At 41.4% G+C, this 17,097-nt stretch overlaps 1 protein-coding gene across 5 annotated transcripts in view; it reads right to left on the bottom strand.

Moving 5' to 3' along the window:
• LOC123031882 (charged multivesicular body protein 3) overlaps positions 1 to 10,975 on the bottom strand; it is a 52,506-nt gene extending 41,531 nt beyond the window's left edge. The window contains exons 1-3 of one of the 5 annotated variants that reach the window (XR_006416408.1): positions 10,806 to 10,975; positions 9,944 to 10,208; positions 1,777 to 1,916 (exon numbers count right to left, since the gene is read on the bottom strand). Coding sequence is in view for 3 of the 5 variants with exons in the window: in XM_044447334.1 (XP_044303269.1) it covers positions 1,777 to 1,916; positions 9,944 to 10,169 (366 nt within the window). In the remaining 2 variants the exon portion in view is untranslated. The remainder of the gene's footprint in view (positions 1 to 1,776; positions 1,917 to 9,943; positions 10,209 to 10,805) is intronic. The other 4 variants (XR_006416409.1, XM_044447334.1, XM_044447330.1 and 1 more) reach the window with 4 other exon arrangements.
• Positions 10,976 to 17,097: the final 6,122 nt, after the last annotated feature.

Genomic DNA, 17,097 nt, shown 5'->3' with positions numbered 1-17,097 from the left:
CCCATCTGCATCAGTGTACCCAGCTGGGTTATTTGTAAGAGGCTGCGTTTGGCTTCAGTGAGGCTTGAGGTTTTTTTCGTGGGGGGTGGGATTCAGTGTGTTTCCCTATTTGCAATGGCTGATTTACATGAACAACATGCAGTGGTGAAATTTTGTTCAGCTGAGTGTTGAGCAGTTTTTGATCAAAAACAGCGTGACCCTTATGCCCCACCCTCCTTATTCACCCAATCTCACCCTGGGCAACTTTTTTTTGTTTCCCCAGATGAAAAAAGTCCTCAAAGGGAAACATTTTGCCAATGTGAAAGAGGTGAAACAAAATATGCCAGAAGCACTTAAAGACATCAAAATCAGTGAGTTCAAAACCTGTTTTGAGCAGTGGGAAAAATGTCTCAATAGGTGACAGGAGAGTACTTGGAAGGTGATCAAAATCTGAACATGGAAAAATATGCATTTTTTAATAAATAATTTCCCACCCCATATCGTTAGCAGCAGCATCACATTTATAGCTCATCCTTCTCCTCTTGTGAGGAACCTACAGTTTTACATGGCTCCATTTTATCATCACAGCAAGAACCCTATGAGAGTTCAAGTCATGCAGTGAGCTTCATGATCAAGTGGGACCCAGAAGCAAGATCTCCCAGCTCCCCATTCTAACACTCTAACTACCATGCTGCACTGGCTCTCTAACAGAGAAAAAATGGGTATCAGCATCTAAATACGATATACTGATATCCATTTACAAGGATGGTAGAACAGAACAGAATTCCATAGTAAGTATCTTTCATTCATCTTCACTCTCACAGTAGCAAGAACACTCATGCACAGCAGCCACCTCCAATTCCACTGATGGAGAATGAGCAGGTAACTCACAGCAGCAGGAATTGCATTGGTCAAAATGTGCTACATCATCACTTGTCTCTTAAGAGGAAAGAATATGAAAACTTATCCAGAAGAAATAGTGTGACTGAGACAGGATATACAATAAGGTACAAGCAGAACAGGTGAACTGTGTAAAAATAAAGTAGTGGTTTAATCCCTGATGGGCAGCTTCAGGTAATCTGAGTGCTAATTTTCAGACCCTCTTAGGGGCCATACACCACAAACTATCTACAGCAGCAAAACATTCAGTGATTTACCTCCAAAATATTCAGATATTAAAAAGGGCCACTTTTAGCTTGAAAAAAAGTCAGGTACTTTTAAATCTCCTTAGGGGTTTATCACCAAATTTTGTTGATAAATAGTTAATGTTTTCACTGCAGCACTATAAAATATTAGCAGTGTGTGCATGGCAGTGGGAACACACTCAAGTCCAAGGTGGTGCTTAAATGAATTGTCTTCCAGTATAATGGCACACAAAGCCTGTAATTTACATACATATTTACCTAAGAGCAAAACCAAGTGAATTTAGTAAATGCGGATCCAGATGTTTCCCTATAAAATAGCTTATTGGAGAACAAAAAATGGTATCCCACTGATATCAGTATAAGGAGTACAGATTGCACTTTTCCAAACTGAACCCATGGCAGTTGTAGAATAATCCTAAGTATGTCTACTTACAGCAAATTTCACTGCATCAAAAAGATAGGCTTCCCAATAAATGTGTTTAGGACCGCAGTTTAAGTTGAGCAATGTAGTATGTTTCATTTCATACAGAACTTTCACGCATTGGAACAAAATGCTTGAAGCATTTCACTCACTGCGCCTTGAACGCCTTAAAATCTGAAATCTGAACTCATTCAGAAACTGTTTTATTTGTAAAAAGAATGTATTTTATACCTGCACTAGCCAGATACCATCCTTTGTATCTTCTACCAGCTCATAAAAGTGCATTTCACCACTAAAGTTTGTGCTAGAAACAGATTCGGAGGCTTCCTCTTCCTTGAGAGCAGAATAAAGTTCACCCTCCATGAGGTCTCCTGAATAGACAAAGAAACATCAGTTACTTTACATTCTAAAGATCATATTAAAAATTATACTGGCACAAAAGCAGACAGGGTACCGGCAGAGAATATAAATTACCTTTAAAGAACTAAGCAAAAAGTACACAGATCTATGCATCACTTGTTGGTATGAAAAGTTCAACAGTGAATAAGATGGTTAATACTTTTTCATTTTGTTTTAATATACTATTTTGTTCAATAGTAGAAACAAAGATAATTACAACATAATTAGTAGAAATACCAACCTAAAAGATGTATTTTAACTGGGCTGATAAGAAATTTGTTTTTGTATAATTAGAACTTTACATAAATCAAATATTCTAAAGCTTTACAGGCATGTGGTTAAATTTAAAATATGTATTATTCCATCTGTGAAGAACTAAGTATTTCTTAGAAATGCGATACATTTTTTTTTAAATCTTGCTTTACTACATTTCAGAAGAAATCAAAATGAACTGATATAACAGAGCAGCTATGCTACTGTGAACTCACTGGATGGCCTTAGATCAGCAACATGTCAACCTTAGTTTCACCCGTCCCACAATATAGGATAGCAATATAGGATAATATATGGGGCAAATACACTTGCATGAAGCATGCATATGCAAGTTATTATTAAGCAAGACTGACCATAAGAAACCCCATAACAGACAACAGCACATTAAAAAGGTTGCTCTTCCAGATCCTTGTACTATTTGTGAACTGCACAGATTACTAACAGTAATCCTGTAATTACACCATCTCTTTTTTAGCCTGTGTCACTTGGGTATATATCACCAATCTGACAATTCTATGAAGCAGTTCTACCTGTCCGTGCCATTCACTCATCATAAAGGGCTGTCCTACCTTGCTAAGTGGAAAGTTAAACCAATGCAGGGGGTAAAACCCACTGATTTGAACATGTGCAGACTGTTAACAGTGAATATTATGCCTGAGCTGTAGTATGTTCAAATGGAGGGGGAACATTTCATGATGAACTTTTGGTGCAAACTGTTCTCCCTTCATTTTAGAGATTATTTAGGAGGCCTGTGAAACAGGGTAAAATTAGTTACCTATTCAGAGTAGAAAGCACTGCTTTCATTCCAATTTCATTCTGCAGCATTCACAACTATTCATTTTTGCAATCTTCTATTGCTTTTTAAAACAAGGACTTTTCTGAGGCAATCATATAACCCAATCTAATAGGCAATGCGATGCCATCTGTATAATCTCTGGAGGTAGGACTGCCTAATGAAAGAATTTTTTTTTAAAAAGTGGCACCAAACTGTTTTCCAAACTGTATTCAGAAAATACAAGAAAGGAGAGAGGTGTTAATGAAACTTCCCTCAACAAACTCCCTTTTTATCTCAAAAGAATTAATGGATGAGAATGCCACATAATTTTAATACATATCAGGTATGATACTGGTTAAAGAGGGGCATCTGTGCGTTATTCATCATACTAAAAGTTTATTAAATGTGATGGACTTTTTAATGTTTTCATCTCTGTTAGAACAATCAACAGCAAAGAATGATGGGCATTTTAGTCCTATGACAACTAGAGGGCTACAGGTTTCCCACCCTGTTCTAGAATTTAAGACATTTTTCAATTTTTGTAACATTACAAGTGACAAGCGAGACCTGCAACAAAATACTACAGAGTGGAATGCTGCTGTTCAGAGCTTCAGATATTCAAATGTTCCTAAAAGGAACTCCTTCATGGCAGTTCTATAAGTGACCAAATTAGTTCTACTTCTCAGAATTCTTCTACTGGTTGTCCTGCAAGTCAATGTGTTTATGAATATCTTGCACCCTCACTTTAAGGCCTTTCAGCAGATCTATGTTATTATTTGCACGCTCCTGTACATGTTTACAAACAACAAACATGTCTGACTTCAACAGGACTTAAGTTTATTGGCTAAAGGACTACAGCCTAATAGTTTGCAAGTGTCAGGGTAACTGTGTATATTTTAGTATTTCTGCTGTGAACGCATATTTACTGCTGCCTAAGGAAAGTGACGTTACATATGTGAAAGACTAGAAATCAGAACAGGTAGCCATACCTCCCTCTACTTGAGTGATAGAGAGAGGTATGGCTGTGGAAACAAAGAAATTAAGTGAAGACATATTTGGGCTTTCCTCCCTCCTGATCTTTCTCTCAGCCTGTAGCCCTCCAGGTCGTCAATTACTGCTCCCAAATTCCAAGCTGGTAAATAGTGTATTGGTTACCATATTTGATTTCACTCTAGATGAGTATACAAACCTACTGGTTCATCCAATATGAACACACCCATTCTCTAAGCCCAGTTAGCTTCTTCACTCCTTGCCCCAGAGCACTGCAGAAAACCCTTTCTCTTCCAGGTGCTCCTTTTTAAGTTTATAATTTTGGAGTTGTCTTGAGTTTTTGTAAAACAGAAAGGTGGAATATAAATTGTTGTTGTTAGTCGCGAAGTCGTGTCCGACCCATTGCGACCCCATGGACAACATTCCTCCAGGCCTTCCTGTCCCCCACCATCCCCCGGAGTCCATTTAAGCTCACACCAACTGCTTCAGTGACCCCATCCAGCCACCTCATCATCTGCCATCCCCTTCTTCTTTTGCCATCTATTGTTCCCAGCATTAGGCTCTTCTCCAGTGAGTCTTACCTTCTCATTAGGTGGCCAAAGTATTTGAGTTTCATCTTCACTATCTGGCCTTCTAAAGAGCAGTCAGGATTGATTTCCTCTAGGACTGACCGTTTTGATCACCTTGCGGTCTAGGGGACTCGCAGGAGTCTCCTCCAGCACCACAATTCAAAGGCCGCAATCTTTCGGCGCTCAGCCTTCCTTATGGTCCAGCTTTCACAGCCATACATTGCAACTGGGAAAACCATAGCCTTGACTAGATGCGCTTTTGTTGGCAGGGTGATGTCTCTGCTTTTTTGTATGCTGTCCAGATTTCCCATAGCTTTCCTCCCAAGGAGCAAGCGTCTTTTAATTTCTTGGTTGCAGTCCCTGTCTGCGGTGATCTTGGAGCCCAGGAAGATAAAATCTGTCACAACCTCCATTCCTTCCCCATCTATTTGCCAGGAAGTGAGAGACCTGGATGCCGTGATCTTACTTTTCTTAATGTTAAGTTTCAAGCCAGCTTTTGCACTCTCCTCCTTCACCCGCATCAAGAGGCTCTTTAGTTCCTCTTCACTTTCTGCCATTAGAGTGGTATCATCTGCATATCTGAGGTTGTTGATATTTCTCCCAGCAATCTTAATTCCAACTGGAGATTTATCTAGCCCCACCTTTCTCATGATGTGCTCTGCATATAAGTTAAATAGGCAGGGCGACTGTATACAGCCTTGCTGAACTCCTTTCTCAATTTTGAACCAATCAGTGGTTCCATGTCCAGTTCTCACTGTTCCTTCTTGACCCGCATATAGGTTTCTCAAGAGACAAATAAGATGGTCTGGGACTCCCATCTCTTTAAGGACTTGCCACAATTTTTTGTGAACCACACAATCAAAGGCTTTAGCATAGTCAATGAAGCAGAAGTAGATGTTTTTCTGGAACTCCCTAGCTTTCTCCATGATCCAGTGTATGTTGGCAATTTGATCTCTAGTTCCTCTCCCTCTTTGAAATCCTGCCTGTACTTCTGGTAGTTCTCGGTCCACATACTGCTGGAGCCTAGCTTGTAGGATTTTGAGCATCACTTTGCTAGCATGTGAAATGAGTGCAATGATGTGATAGTTTGAACATTCTTTGGCATTGCCCTTCTTTGGGATCGGAATGTAAACTGACCTTTTCCAATCCTGCAGCCACTGTTGAGTTTTCCAAATTTGCTGGCATATTGAGTGTACCACTTTTACTGCATCGTCTTTTAAGATTTTGAATAGCTCAGCTGGAATATTGTCACCTCCACTAGCTTTGTTGTTGCTCAGACGTCCTAAGGCCCATTTGACTTCACATTCCAGGATGTCTGGCTCAAGGTCAGTGACCATCGCATTGTGGTTATCAGGGACATTAAGTACTTTCTTGTATAGTTCCTCTGAGTAATCCAGCCACCTCTTCTTGATCTCTTCTGCCTCTATTAGGTCCCTGTCATTTTGGTCCTTTATCATGCCCATCTTTGCATGAAATGTTCCCTTCATATCTCCAATTTTCTTGAAGAGATCTCTGGTCCTCCCTATTCTATTGTTTTCATCTATTCTTTGCACTGTTCATTTAAGAAGGCATGCTGATCTCTTCTAGCTATTCTCTGGAATTCTGCATTCAGTTGGGTGTATCTTTCTCTTTCTCCCTTGCCTTTCGCTACCCTTCTTTCCTCAGCTAGTTGTAAAGCTTCCTCAGACAGCCATTCTGATTTCTTACATTTTTTCTTTTGGATGGTTTCAGTTGCTACCTCTTGTACAATGTTGCAAACCTCCGTACATAGTTCTTCAGGCACTCTGTCTATCAGATCTAATTTATTTATTATTTTATTTATTAAAACATTTTTAATAAATTTCTTAAATCTATTTGTCACCTCTACTGTATATTCATCAGGGATATGATTTAGATAATACCTGAGTGGCCTAGTGCTTTTACCTACTTTCTTCAATTTAAGCCTAAATTTTGCAACAAGAAGCTCATGATCAGAGCCACAATCAGCTCCTGGTCTAGTTTTTACTGACTGTATTGAGCTTCTCCATCTTTGGCTGCAGAGCACATAGTCAGTCTGATGTTTGTGTTGACCGTTTGGTGATGTCCACGTGTAGAGTCGTCTCTTGGGTTGTTGGAAAAAAGTGTTTGCTATGACCATCGTATTCTCTTGACAAAAGTCTACCAGCCTGTGTCCTGCTTCAGTTTGTACTCCAAGGCCAAGCTTGCCTGTTATTTTGGTTATGTTTTGGCTTCCTACTTTAGCATTCCAATCCCCCAAGATGATAAGGACATCATGTTTTGGTGTTAATTCTAGAAGGTGTTGTAGGCCTTCATAGAACCGGTCAACTTCAGCACCAGTGGTTGAGCATAGACTTGGACTACTGTGATGTTGAATGGTTTGCCTTGGATTCGAACTGAGATCATTCTGTCATTTTGGAGACTGTATCCCAGTACTGCTTTTCCTCCTCTTTTATTGACCATGAAGGCTACTCCATTACTTCTGAGGGATTCTTGCCCGCAGTAGTATACCTGATGGTCATCTGAATTAAATTCCCCCCGTTCCTGTTCATTTTAGTTCACTGATTCGTAAGATGTCGATGTTCAGTCTTGTCTCATGTTTAACCACATCCAGCTTGCCTTGATTCATGGATCTTACATTCCAGGTTCCTATGGAGTATAGATCTTTGCAGCATCAGGCCTTCCTTTCACCACCAGATACATCTACAACTGAGTGTCCTTTCAGCTTTGATCCAGTCGCTTCATTCTTTCTGGCGCTACTAGTACTAGCCCTCTGCTCTTCCCCAGTAGCATATTGGACACCTTCTGACCTGAGGGGCTCATCTTCTGGCGTCATACCTTTTTGCCTTTTGGTACTGTCCATAGGGTTTCCATGGCAAAGATACTGGAGTGGGTTGCCATTTCCTTCTCCAGTGGACCACGTTTCGTCAGAGCTCTCTGCTATGACCTGTCCATCTTGGGTGGCCCTGCATGGCATAGCTCATAGCTTCACTGAGCTACGCAAGCCCCTTTGCCATGACAAGGCAGTGATCCATGAAGGAGGGAATATAAATACATGTCTTTATTTATTACATTTTATACCACCCAATAGCCAAAAGTACTAAAACCACAAGTTACAGCATGATAAAAAGTAATATAAATGTTTAAAACCAACATAACCAGCAGCATCACAAAGATTTAAGACTATAATTTTCTTCAGCCTGACCTACAGCAATCAAAAATGCATTTGACACTTTTTGCATTCATGCAAATACAGTGCTTGCTGTAGAAAAACTTACTTTTTCTGTAACAAATACTATGGTAAGATTTTATTATGCTTAAAAGCAGTGTTACAATCTCTTGCATCCCAGGTTGAGTCCTACAGCTTGCAGCATTCCCCAGCCATTAGGCCTGCTTTGAGAATACTGGGAGTTGTAGGGACATTATTCTGTCTGCTATCTTCAAACATGGTAATTTATCTACCAGTTTCTTAATTTTCCTCTTTGCAAGTACATATTCATTGGCAATGTCTTTTGTATATGGGGTGTTACCACTGTTTTAGCTTACAGATCCACTAGCATCTAAGACCCATTTCTGAAGCAGGTAGATTGCCCATTCAACTGATCCTTTCTCAACTGGACTGTGCATGTTTGAACGGAGAGTAAACATTGACTAAACAACAAGGTAGAAATGTAGTAAGTAAAATGTATCTTACATACACAATTACATAATCATGCTTAACTTCTGTCCCTCAGATATTCACCAAGATATGGTGCATCTGCTTAAATAAGTGGCTGCATGTTTGTGACCATGAGAAAGGAATGAAACTACAATAAAGCAAGGGATATGGTATGTGAAATTAGGACTAAAGGACAAGGCATACACCAAAAGTCATAGTTTGGTGGTACAGCATGTGCTCTGTATACATAAGGTCAAGGTTTCAACAGCTGGTATCTCCAAGGAAGGCTTGGAGAGACTCATATGCAACACAAAACAGCTGCTGCCACTTAAGTGTACTGCAGACAATACTAAGCTAGATGTACCAATGTTCTCAAGCCAAGGACTAAACTCTGGAAGGCAAGCAGAAGCTGACAGCCAGAATCACCATTTACAGTACTCAAACTGGGGATAGGGAAGGGATGGTATATAGGGTAGACAAAGTTTCTTTGGAGGCCCCACCCCATTCTACTAGTGGAAGGGTAGGGAGAGGCAATGCGACCTACAAATTGGAAATGAGGTTTCCCTGAGATGATAATTCGCAAAGGCAGAGGTTCTCTCTGCACACTGGCTAACATCACGTTGTGCATTCAGGGACACAAAACAATTCGTCCTGCCAAGACTGTACTTATTACTGATGGTGAACGAAAGTATTTATACAGCCATATAGTACCAGCATTATTTATACATCTATTAGTGTATAGCTAGTCCAGAAGAATGTTTAAAAGGTGTTTGTTTTGAAATAGACAGACCTTCAGCATGCCTCATGCTGCAAACAGATGCTAAGATTCAAGCAAACTATCCGATATTATGTTCATTTCTTTAAAATACACAAAGGCTGATGATGGAAGTAGCTCAGTAAATTAAGATAACATCTTTCAATTCTTTGTCATCTTTAATATTTAGACAGCATTTTCAATGTTAATATTATTGAATTTTATTCGGCCAGGGCGGCTTATTTTATTTTACTGTATATATTTTAATTGTTATTGTTTTAATGTATTTTGTATTTGATGTTGTAAGCCGCCCCGAGGCCTTGGCAAGGGGCGGCATAGAAATGCTTTAATAAATAAATAAATAAATAAATAAATAAATAAATAATTTGCACTGCATTAAAGCTACACTTTAAAGCACACTTACTAGGGAATATAAACCTCATTGGGTTGAACAGAACTTCTGAGCAAACTTGCTTAGGATTGCACTGTAAAATTGCAACCATGTACATTTGCTTGCAGTAAACATACAGAGTCAGGCTGTTAGTAGTACTTAGTCTAACAAATACACGTTTGTCAGTAATAGTAAAGATTTGTCACAACTGTTGTCAATAAAACTAGTAGCACATGTCACATTTCAATTTATATATATTTTTGGTGTATTTCAGATCATGTTAGGACAAGTTTCCTGATACCTGTCATCTAAACGTTGACAAAATTACTCTCACTTCTATGCTACCAGTCCCTTGCCAGTCTACTGCTGCCTTGCATCTGAGATGGCCACATTTATTTCAAAATGTGTCAAACCTATGCTACTGCATTTGGGGTTCTTCCTGCTCATTCTCCTGGTGATGGTCTGGACCTCTACCCTGAAGTCCTGCCATGACAGCACCATTGTAGATATTAAAGAAAGGAAAAACCAATAGGAAAAGGGAGAAGCAGGAATGTGGAATGCCGTAACACCTGTACATGCATATTTTTCTTACCTGATTTCTCAACCAGCTCCCGGACATCCTTCTTTTCTAGAAGCCCTGAATACCCAAGTCCCCTGCACTCCAAAATGGTTTTCAGCTTTCTGAAGCTCAGTGCCACAGGATCCACCAACTGAGTGGCAAAGAAGCCTGTTTCATACCACACAATGGCCTCAAAAAACCTGGCCAAAATAAACAGGACCAAAAAATAAAGCAGCAAGAAGAACAGCTTCAGCCACATCTTTCCTCTCTTTCTGACTCTCAGCAGAGTCAATCAATCCTACAAAACAGATAGAGAGAAATGTCCAGATGGAGAAGAGGAACTGGGCATTCATAATATCAGGCTTGGATGCTACAAGTGAGGGCCTCCTTCGTTTCTCTGTCTTATAGAGAATTCAAAATCATGCAGGATGGTAAGTCAGAACAGCCTCTGTCAAGAGGACATGGGAGGGAATATTGGCTTGGGAACCAAGGAAACACCCCTCAGTTCATACTAACAGATTAGTTGACAGTGACAACAGGAAGGAAAAAATAGAAAAAAATACATACTTCAGAAGCTGATAATGTGCAGCCCACAAAAGAAAGGGATTGGAGCCAATAAGGGGCGAGCACCACATGAGAAAGCTCTGGAAGGGACAGGGTGGGGGAGGTTGGTGTGATGCTGCTTGGAAGGGGCGAGTTTGTTTTGGGAATTCCCGATCAGAAGATGATTTCATCGAAAAGCAGGGGAAGGGAAGCGTGCACGGAAGGAAGGGGAAAGGAAGGGAGGAAAGCTGTAAGTGGGACTAGAAAGGCTGTTTGACCGGAGGCGGGAGGGGGGGCGGCGCCAAGGAAAAGGACGGCCAGATTTAGCAGGCTCAGGCGCCCCGCTTTTTACCCCTTCTAGGGCTGGCGGCGGCCCTACACTTGCGGGAACCACCGCTGGAGATGATGCGGCCGGACTTCTGCGAGTCTTGCCGTCGCCGTAGTCGCCGCCTTCACGCGGCAGCGCGGAGCCCAAACCGGAGGAGACATAACAAGTGACGTCTACAGTCGCGGACAGCAGCGAAGGGAGGGGGAAGTGGAGGCCAGGAGGGAGGCGGGACCTCCGGTTGGCGCTCCCTCCCCCGGGAGTGTGGGCGTCGCTTCCCTAGAGCGGGCTGTTTACATTCCACGGCCGCCGGCCGCTAGTTCGGACGGTTCCTGGCTGTCAGGTGCCCCGGCAATAACGAGGGACAGGCCGCCGGCTCTCCGCCCGCGCTTTCCAGTGACGGACGATAGTCCGAGGTGCAGAGAGAGGGGAAGAAACCTGCACCACGCTCAGCATTTGCTCACAAGCCTTGCAGCCTCGACCTGAAACCTAATTTCCTTGGAAGTAAATCCCACTAAATTAATTGGGGTAGTATGTCTTAGCTGTTGTATTTACGACTGGAGCTTCACAAGGAAATCTGCAGTGTCGACCTAGGAGGAGTTATCTCCGGTATTTTCCGGAAGATAACGCTATTTAGTTATTTAAAATATTTATATCCCGCCCTACAGGAAAAGAATGTTCCAGGACGGCTTACAAAAATTATAACAATGATAACAACAAATAGCAATCATAAACAACAAAAACATAATACTAACAAAATAATCAAAAACAGAAAGCGACTGTGAGTGTTAAAACCGATTAAAATTTCTAATTCTTAAAATGATGTTTTTGAACATTTTTTTATTTGATGCTAAAATAATGTTTGCTTCAACCTGCTTATGAGAGATGGTGACTGTCCCAGTAAGATTCTGGCATATCCTCTTAGACAGCAACAGAAACCTTATAATGTTATGTCATTTGCTGAAGATGAGGATAGGGTGTGTATTTCTTTTAAAGTTTTAAATTTTTTATTCTGACTTGTGCAATGTGGGTAGTGAAACTCCTTCATGTTTGGGGGAAATTAAGAAAACAATTACTAGCAATGCCCGAAGATGGCCACGGCGCTCACCTCATTAGGCAGGGCAAGACCACAGCCAGGCAGCTTGGGGCCGCTTAGACAGCGCGCTGAGAGGGTGGGAGCGGGAGGTGGGAAACAGCGTGCACGACTCTGTACAAGGGGCAGGGCCATTCCGAGAGCCACCAAGTGTCGCGCAGGAGTTGCAGGGGGGTGGCCAGACCCTTCAGAGCTTCATATAAAGGCAGCAACTAGCGCTCAGCCCGCTCCTTCAGCTTGCTCAGCATTGCTGCCGTCACCAGGGGAACTGCGCTGATCCTAGCAGGGGGTGGGAAAGAGCTCTGATGTCACCCTGGTGTCCAAACATAAAATGCAATCATTGTCACAATTTTGGATATCACTGGAAAAAGAATATCTGTCCCTAAGTTACAGAGCTATTAAACTGTTACTTGTATTTTCTATTACGTGTTTGTGTGAAAAGTTTTTTTCCTCTCTGACTCTGATAAAAACCAAACAAAGAAACAGAATGGATGTCAGCGCAGCACTTCATCTCTGGGAAACTACACTGCAGTATTCTTGAAAAGAAGCAACAGCAGATTTCACATTAGCCTTATTTAAATTAAATACTGCTCTCTAAAAATTTCAGTTGTATTTGATTACATTTAATTTCAATATTTTATTCTTTTATTAGCATTTTTACTGCTTGGTTTCTGGTTATTTTAGAGAATTATAATTTTTGGTATTATTTAAAAACTAATACACAAAATACTACAGTATGTAAATGATGCTTTTTATATACAGTGGTCCCCCACCAAAATTCCTGTTTTTGCCAGTTCCCAGCTGTAAAAAGGTTGAAAACCACTGATTTAGACCAATGATCTCTTACTGTTTATTTTGTAACTCTAGATGTCTATTGCAGCTTTGATACAGTTGATTAATCCAGACAAGACTGAGATGCTGTTAGTGGGTGGTTCCTTTGACCAGATGAAGAGTGTTCAAATGTTCTGGATGGGGTTATAGTCCCCCTGAAGGAGCAGGTTCATAGCATGGGGGTTTTCCTTAATCCATTTTTGCCACTTGAGGTTCAGGTAGCCTGAGTGACTTGAAGTGTCTTCTGCCAGCTTTTTTTTTATATCCTGCCTTTTTTTTCCTTTCAAGGAACTCAAGGTGATTTACTTGATTCTCCTCCACCATCAATCTTAAATTCACAACAACAACCCTGTGAGGTAGGATGGGCTGAGAGTTGGTGACTGGCCTAAAGTCACCCAGTGAGCTCCATGGCTGAACAAGGATTAGAACCCAGATTGCCTGAGTCCTAGTCCTGCACTCAACTGCCACACCACATTGGCTCTTGCTATGCTCCTTTACTGGTGGGCTAGCCTAATTTCAGTAATCTACACTCTGGTAATCTCTAAATTGGATTACTGCAATGCATTCTGCATGGGGCTGCCCCTGAAGATGGTTTAGAAGCTGCAACTTGTATAGCTTGTGGCAGCCAGATTAATAATGGACCTGTAGGTCTGAACACATGAGACTGGTCCTGGCCCATTTGCACTGGCTTCCTTTATGCTTCAAGGTACTGATTTTAACCTGTAAAGCCTTACATGATTTGGAACTGCAATACCTGTCAGAGTGCCTTTCCCAGCCGTGATCTACTTGGACACAATGCTCAGCCTCTGGGGCCTTTCTCTGAGTACCAACTCCGGGAAAGACTCGGAGGGTAGCAACAAGGTGGAGGGTTTTTTTCTGTGGTGGCCCCTTCTATGGAACAACCTCCCCACTGCAGCCTGCATGGCATCATACCTGTGATATTTTCAGTGCCAGGTTAAGATGGCCCTTTATGCTGAGGCCTTTAAAAACTCCCTTGGATACCAGGGGCTTGAGGATTACCCATCCCAGGTGTCATTCTTTGTTGTTTGTTTTAGTTGTTTTAAACCTTTTAACGTTTTTCTGATTTTATTATATTTTTATTGCATTTTGTTTTATGTCTTGCTCTATGGATAAACCACCCGGAGAGATTTGGCTAAGGGTTGATATACAAATGAAATAAAAAGGTAAAAAAGGTAAAGGTTTCCCCTTGACATTAAGTCCAGTCATGCCTGACTCTAGGGGGCGGTGCTCATCTCTGTTTCCTAGCCGAGGGAGCCAGCATTTGTCCACAGACAGTCTCCGTGGTCATGTGGCTGGCATGACTAAAAACCGAAGTGCACGGAACGCTGTTACCTGCCCACTGAAGTGGTACCTTTTTATCTACTTGCATTTGCATGCTTTCGAACTGCAAGGTTGGCAGGAGCTGGGATGGAGCAATGGGAACTCACCCCGTTGTTCAAATTCGTACTGGCGACCTTTCGATCAACCAGCCCAGCAGCACAGTGGTTTAAACCACTGCGCCACCTGCATTCCCTACAAATGAAATAAATAGTAGTAATAATAATTTGATGAATTTCCTGGTTATTCAATTAGCTGGACAAAGTCTGAATTAATACTGACTGAAAACATATGTACAAAGTATATTGGCAGTTTTGATGGTGCCTGGATTTCATTACTCATTTAGAAATTCTTATTCCCAGAGACATGCATTTAATAATTAAACCTGAACAAATAGTGACATCTAAAGGGATATAGACAGATGGTCATAGCTAAGGCTGAGTTTGTAAAGTAATTAATGCAGTTAAATAGCAATCCTGCACAAGTTTAGGAAGAAAAAAATCCCAGGAGACATATTTAGACAGAAAAAACTTTGCTCTGACACTCTAAGAGGTGTAGAACTTGTTTTGTTTTTAATGTGCATAGGAAAACATGCATATGCTGAGAGTCAGAGTAATATAGTGGTTAAGAGTGTGGGGCTCTGCAATGAAGCCAGCTGGGTGACTTTGGACCAGTCACAAATTTTTCAGCCCAATCTACCACACAGGGTGGTTGTGGGGATAAGATTGAGAGCAGCAGCAGGAGAATGATGTAAGCCACTTTGAGTTCATTATAAGAAAAAAAAGTGGGATGCAAATCTAATAAAAATAATAAAATACTAGTGCTCATGCTTCTTTTAACTCTATGTTTTTGCAATGTCTGATAGTTGCCTTTTATTGGAAGAAAGTTATAATATGGGTGAATGTCACACTGGAACACTCTTGATGATGTAATGATGCATGCCCTTCATGGATCACTGCCCCTTCATGGATCACTGCCTTTTTGTGGCGAAGGGGCTTGTGTAGCTCAGTGAAGCTATGAGCTATGCCATGCAGGGCCACCCAAGACTGTCAGGTCATAGCAGAGAGCTCTGACGAAACGTGATCCACTGGAGAAGGAAATGGCAACCCACTCCAGTATCTTTACCATGGAAACCCCATAGCCAGTACCAAAAAGCAAAAAGATATGAGGCCAGAAGATGAGCCCCTCAGGTCGGAAGGTGTCCAATATGCTACTGGGGAAGAGCAGAGGGCTAGTACTAGTAGCACCACAAAGAATAAAGCGACTGGGTCAAAGCTAAAAGGACACTCAGTTGGGGATGTATCTGGTGGTGAAAAGAGAGTCCGATGCTATAAAGATCTATATTCCATAGGAACCTGGAATATACGATTCATGAATCAAGGCAAGCTGGACGTGGTCACATGAGATGACAAGACTGAACATTGACATCTTGGAAATCGGTGAACTAAAATGGACAGGAATGGGTGAATTTAATTCAGATGACCATCAGGTATACTACTGCGGGCAAGAATCCCTCAGAAGAAATGGAGTAGCCATCACAGTCAGTAAAAAACTAGGAAAAGCAGTAATGGAATACAATCTCCAAAATGACAGAATGATCTCAGTTCAAATCCAAGGCAAACCATTCAACATCACAGTAGTCCAAGTCTATGCCCAACCACTGATTCTGAAGAGGCTGAAGTTGACCGGTTCTATGAAAGCCTACAACACCTTCTAGAATTAACACCCAAAAATGATATCCTTATCATCATGGGAGATTGGAATGCTAAAGTAGGAAGCCAAAAGATAACCAGAATAACAGGCAAGTTTGGCCTTGGAGTACAAAATGAAGCAGGGCACAGGCTGGTAGAATTTTGTCAAGAGAATACGATGGTCATAGCAAACACTCTTTTCCAACAACCCAAGAGACGACTCTACACATGGACATCGCCAGATGGTCAACACAGAAATCGGAATATGTGCTCTGCAGCCAAAGATGGAGAAGCTCTATATAATCAGTAAAAACAAGACCAGGAGCTGACTGTGGCTCCGATCATGAGCTTCTTGTTGCAAAATTTAGGCTTAAATTGAAGAAAGTAGGGAAAAGCACCAGACCACTCAGGTATGACCTAAATCACATTCCTGGTGAATATACAGTAGAGGTTACAAATAGATTTAAGGAATTAGATCTGATAGACAGAGTGCCTGAAGAACTATAGACGGAGTTTTGCAACATTGTACAAGAGGCAGCAGCTAAAACCATCCCAAACAAAAAAGAAATGCAAGAATGCAAAATGGCTGTCTGAGGAAGCTTTACAAATAGCTGAGGAAAGAAGGGTAGCGAAAGGCAAGGGAGAAAGAGAAAGATACACCCAATTGAATGCAGAATTCTAGAGAATAGCTAGAAGAGATCAGAATGCCTTCTTAAATGAACAGTGCAAAGAATAGATGAAAACAATAGAATAGGGAGGACCAGAGATCTCTTCAAGAAAATTGGAGATATGAAGGGAAAATTTCATGCAAAGATGGGCATGATAAAGGACCAAAATGGCAGGGACCTAATAGAGGCAGAAGAGATCAAGAAGAGGTGGCAGGATTACACAGAAGAACTATACAAGAAAGAGCTTAACATCCCTGATAACCACGATGGGGTGGTCACTGACCTCAAGCCAAACACCCTGGAAAGTGAAGTCAAATGGGCCTTAGGAAGTCTTAGCAACAGTAAAGCTAGAGGAGGAGACAGTATTCCAGCTAAGCTATTCAAAATCCTAAAAGACGATGCAGTAAAAGTGGTACACTCAATATGCCAGCAAATTTGGAAAACTCAACAGTGGCCACAGGATTGGAAAAGGTCAGTTTACATTTCAATTCCATAGAAGGGCAATGCCAAAGAATGTTCAAACTACCACACCATTGCACTCATTTCACATGCTAGCAAATTTATGCTCAGAATCCTACAAGCTAGGCTCCAGCAGTATGTGGACCAAGAACTACCAGAAGTACAGGCAGGGTTTCAAAGAGGCAGCGGAACTAGAGATCAAATTGCCAACATACGCTGGATCATGGAGAAAGCTAGGG

The sequence above is a fragment of the Varanus komodoensis genome, unplaced genomic scaffold (genome assembly GCF_004798865.1).
Source record: "Varanus komodoensis strain SLA01 unplaced genomic scaffold, ASM479886v1 scaffold51, whole genome shotgun sequence".
In the NCBI taxonomy this organism is placed as follows: domain Eukaryota; kingdom Metazoa; phylum Chordata; class Lepidosauria; order Squamata; family Varanidae; genus Varanus; species Varanus komodoensis.
Note: the sequence above shows the minus strand (reverse complement) of the source record. Positions and strands in the feature narration are given on the sequence as shown.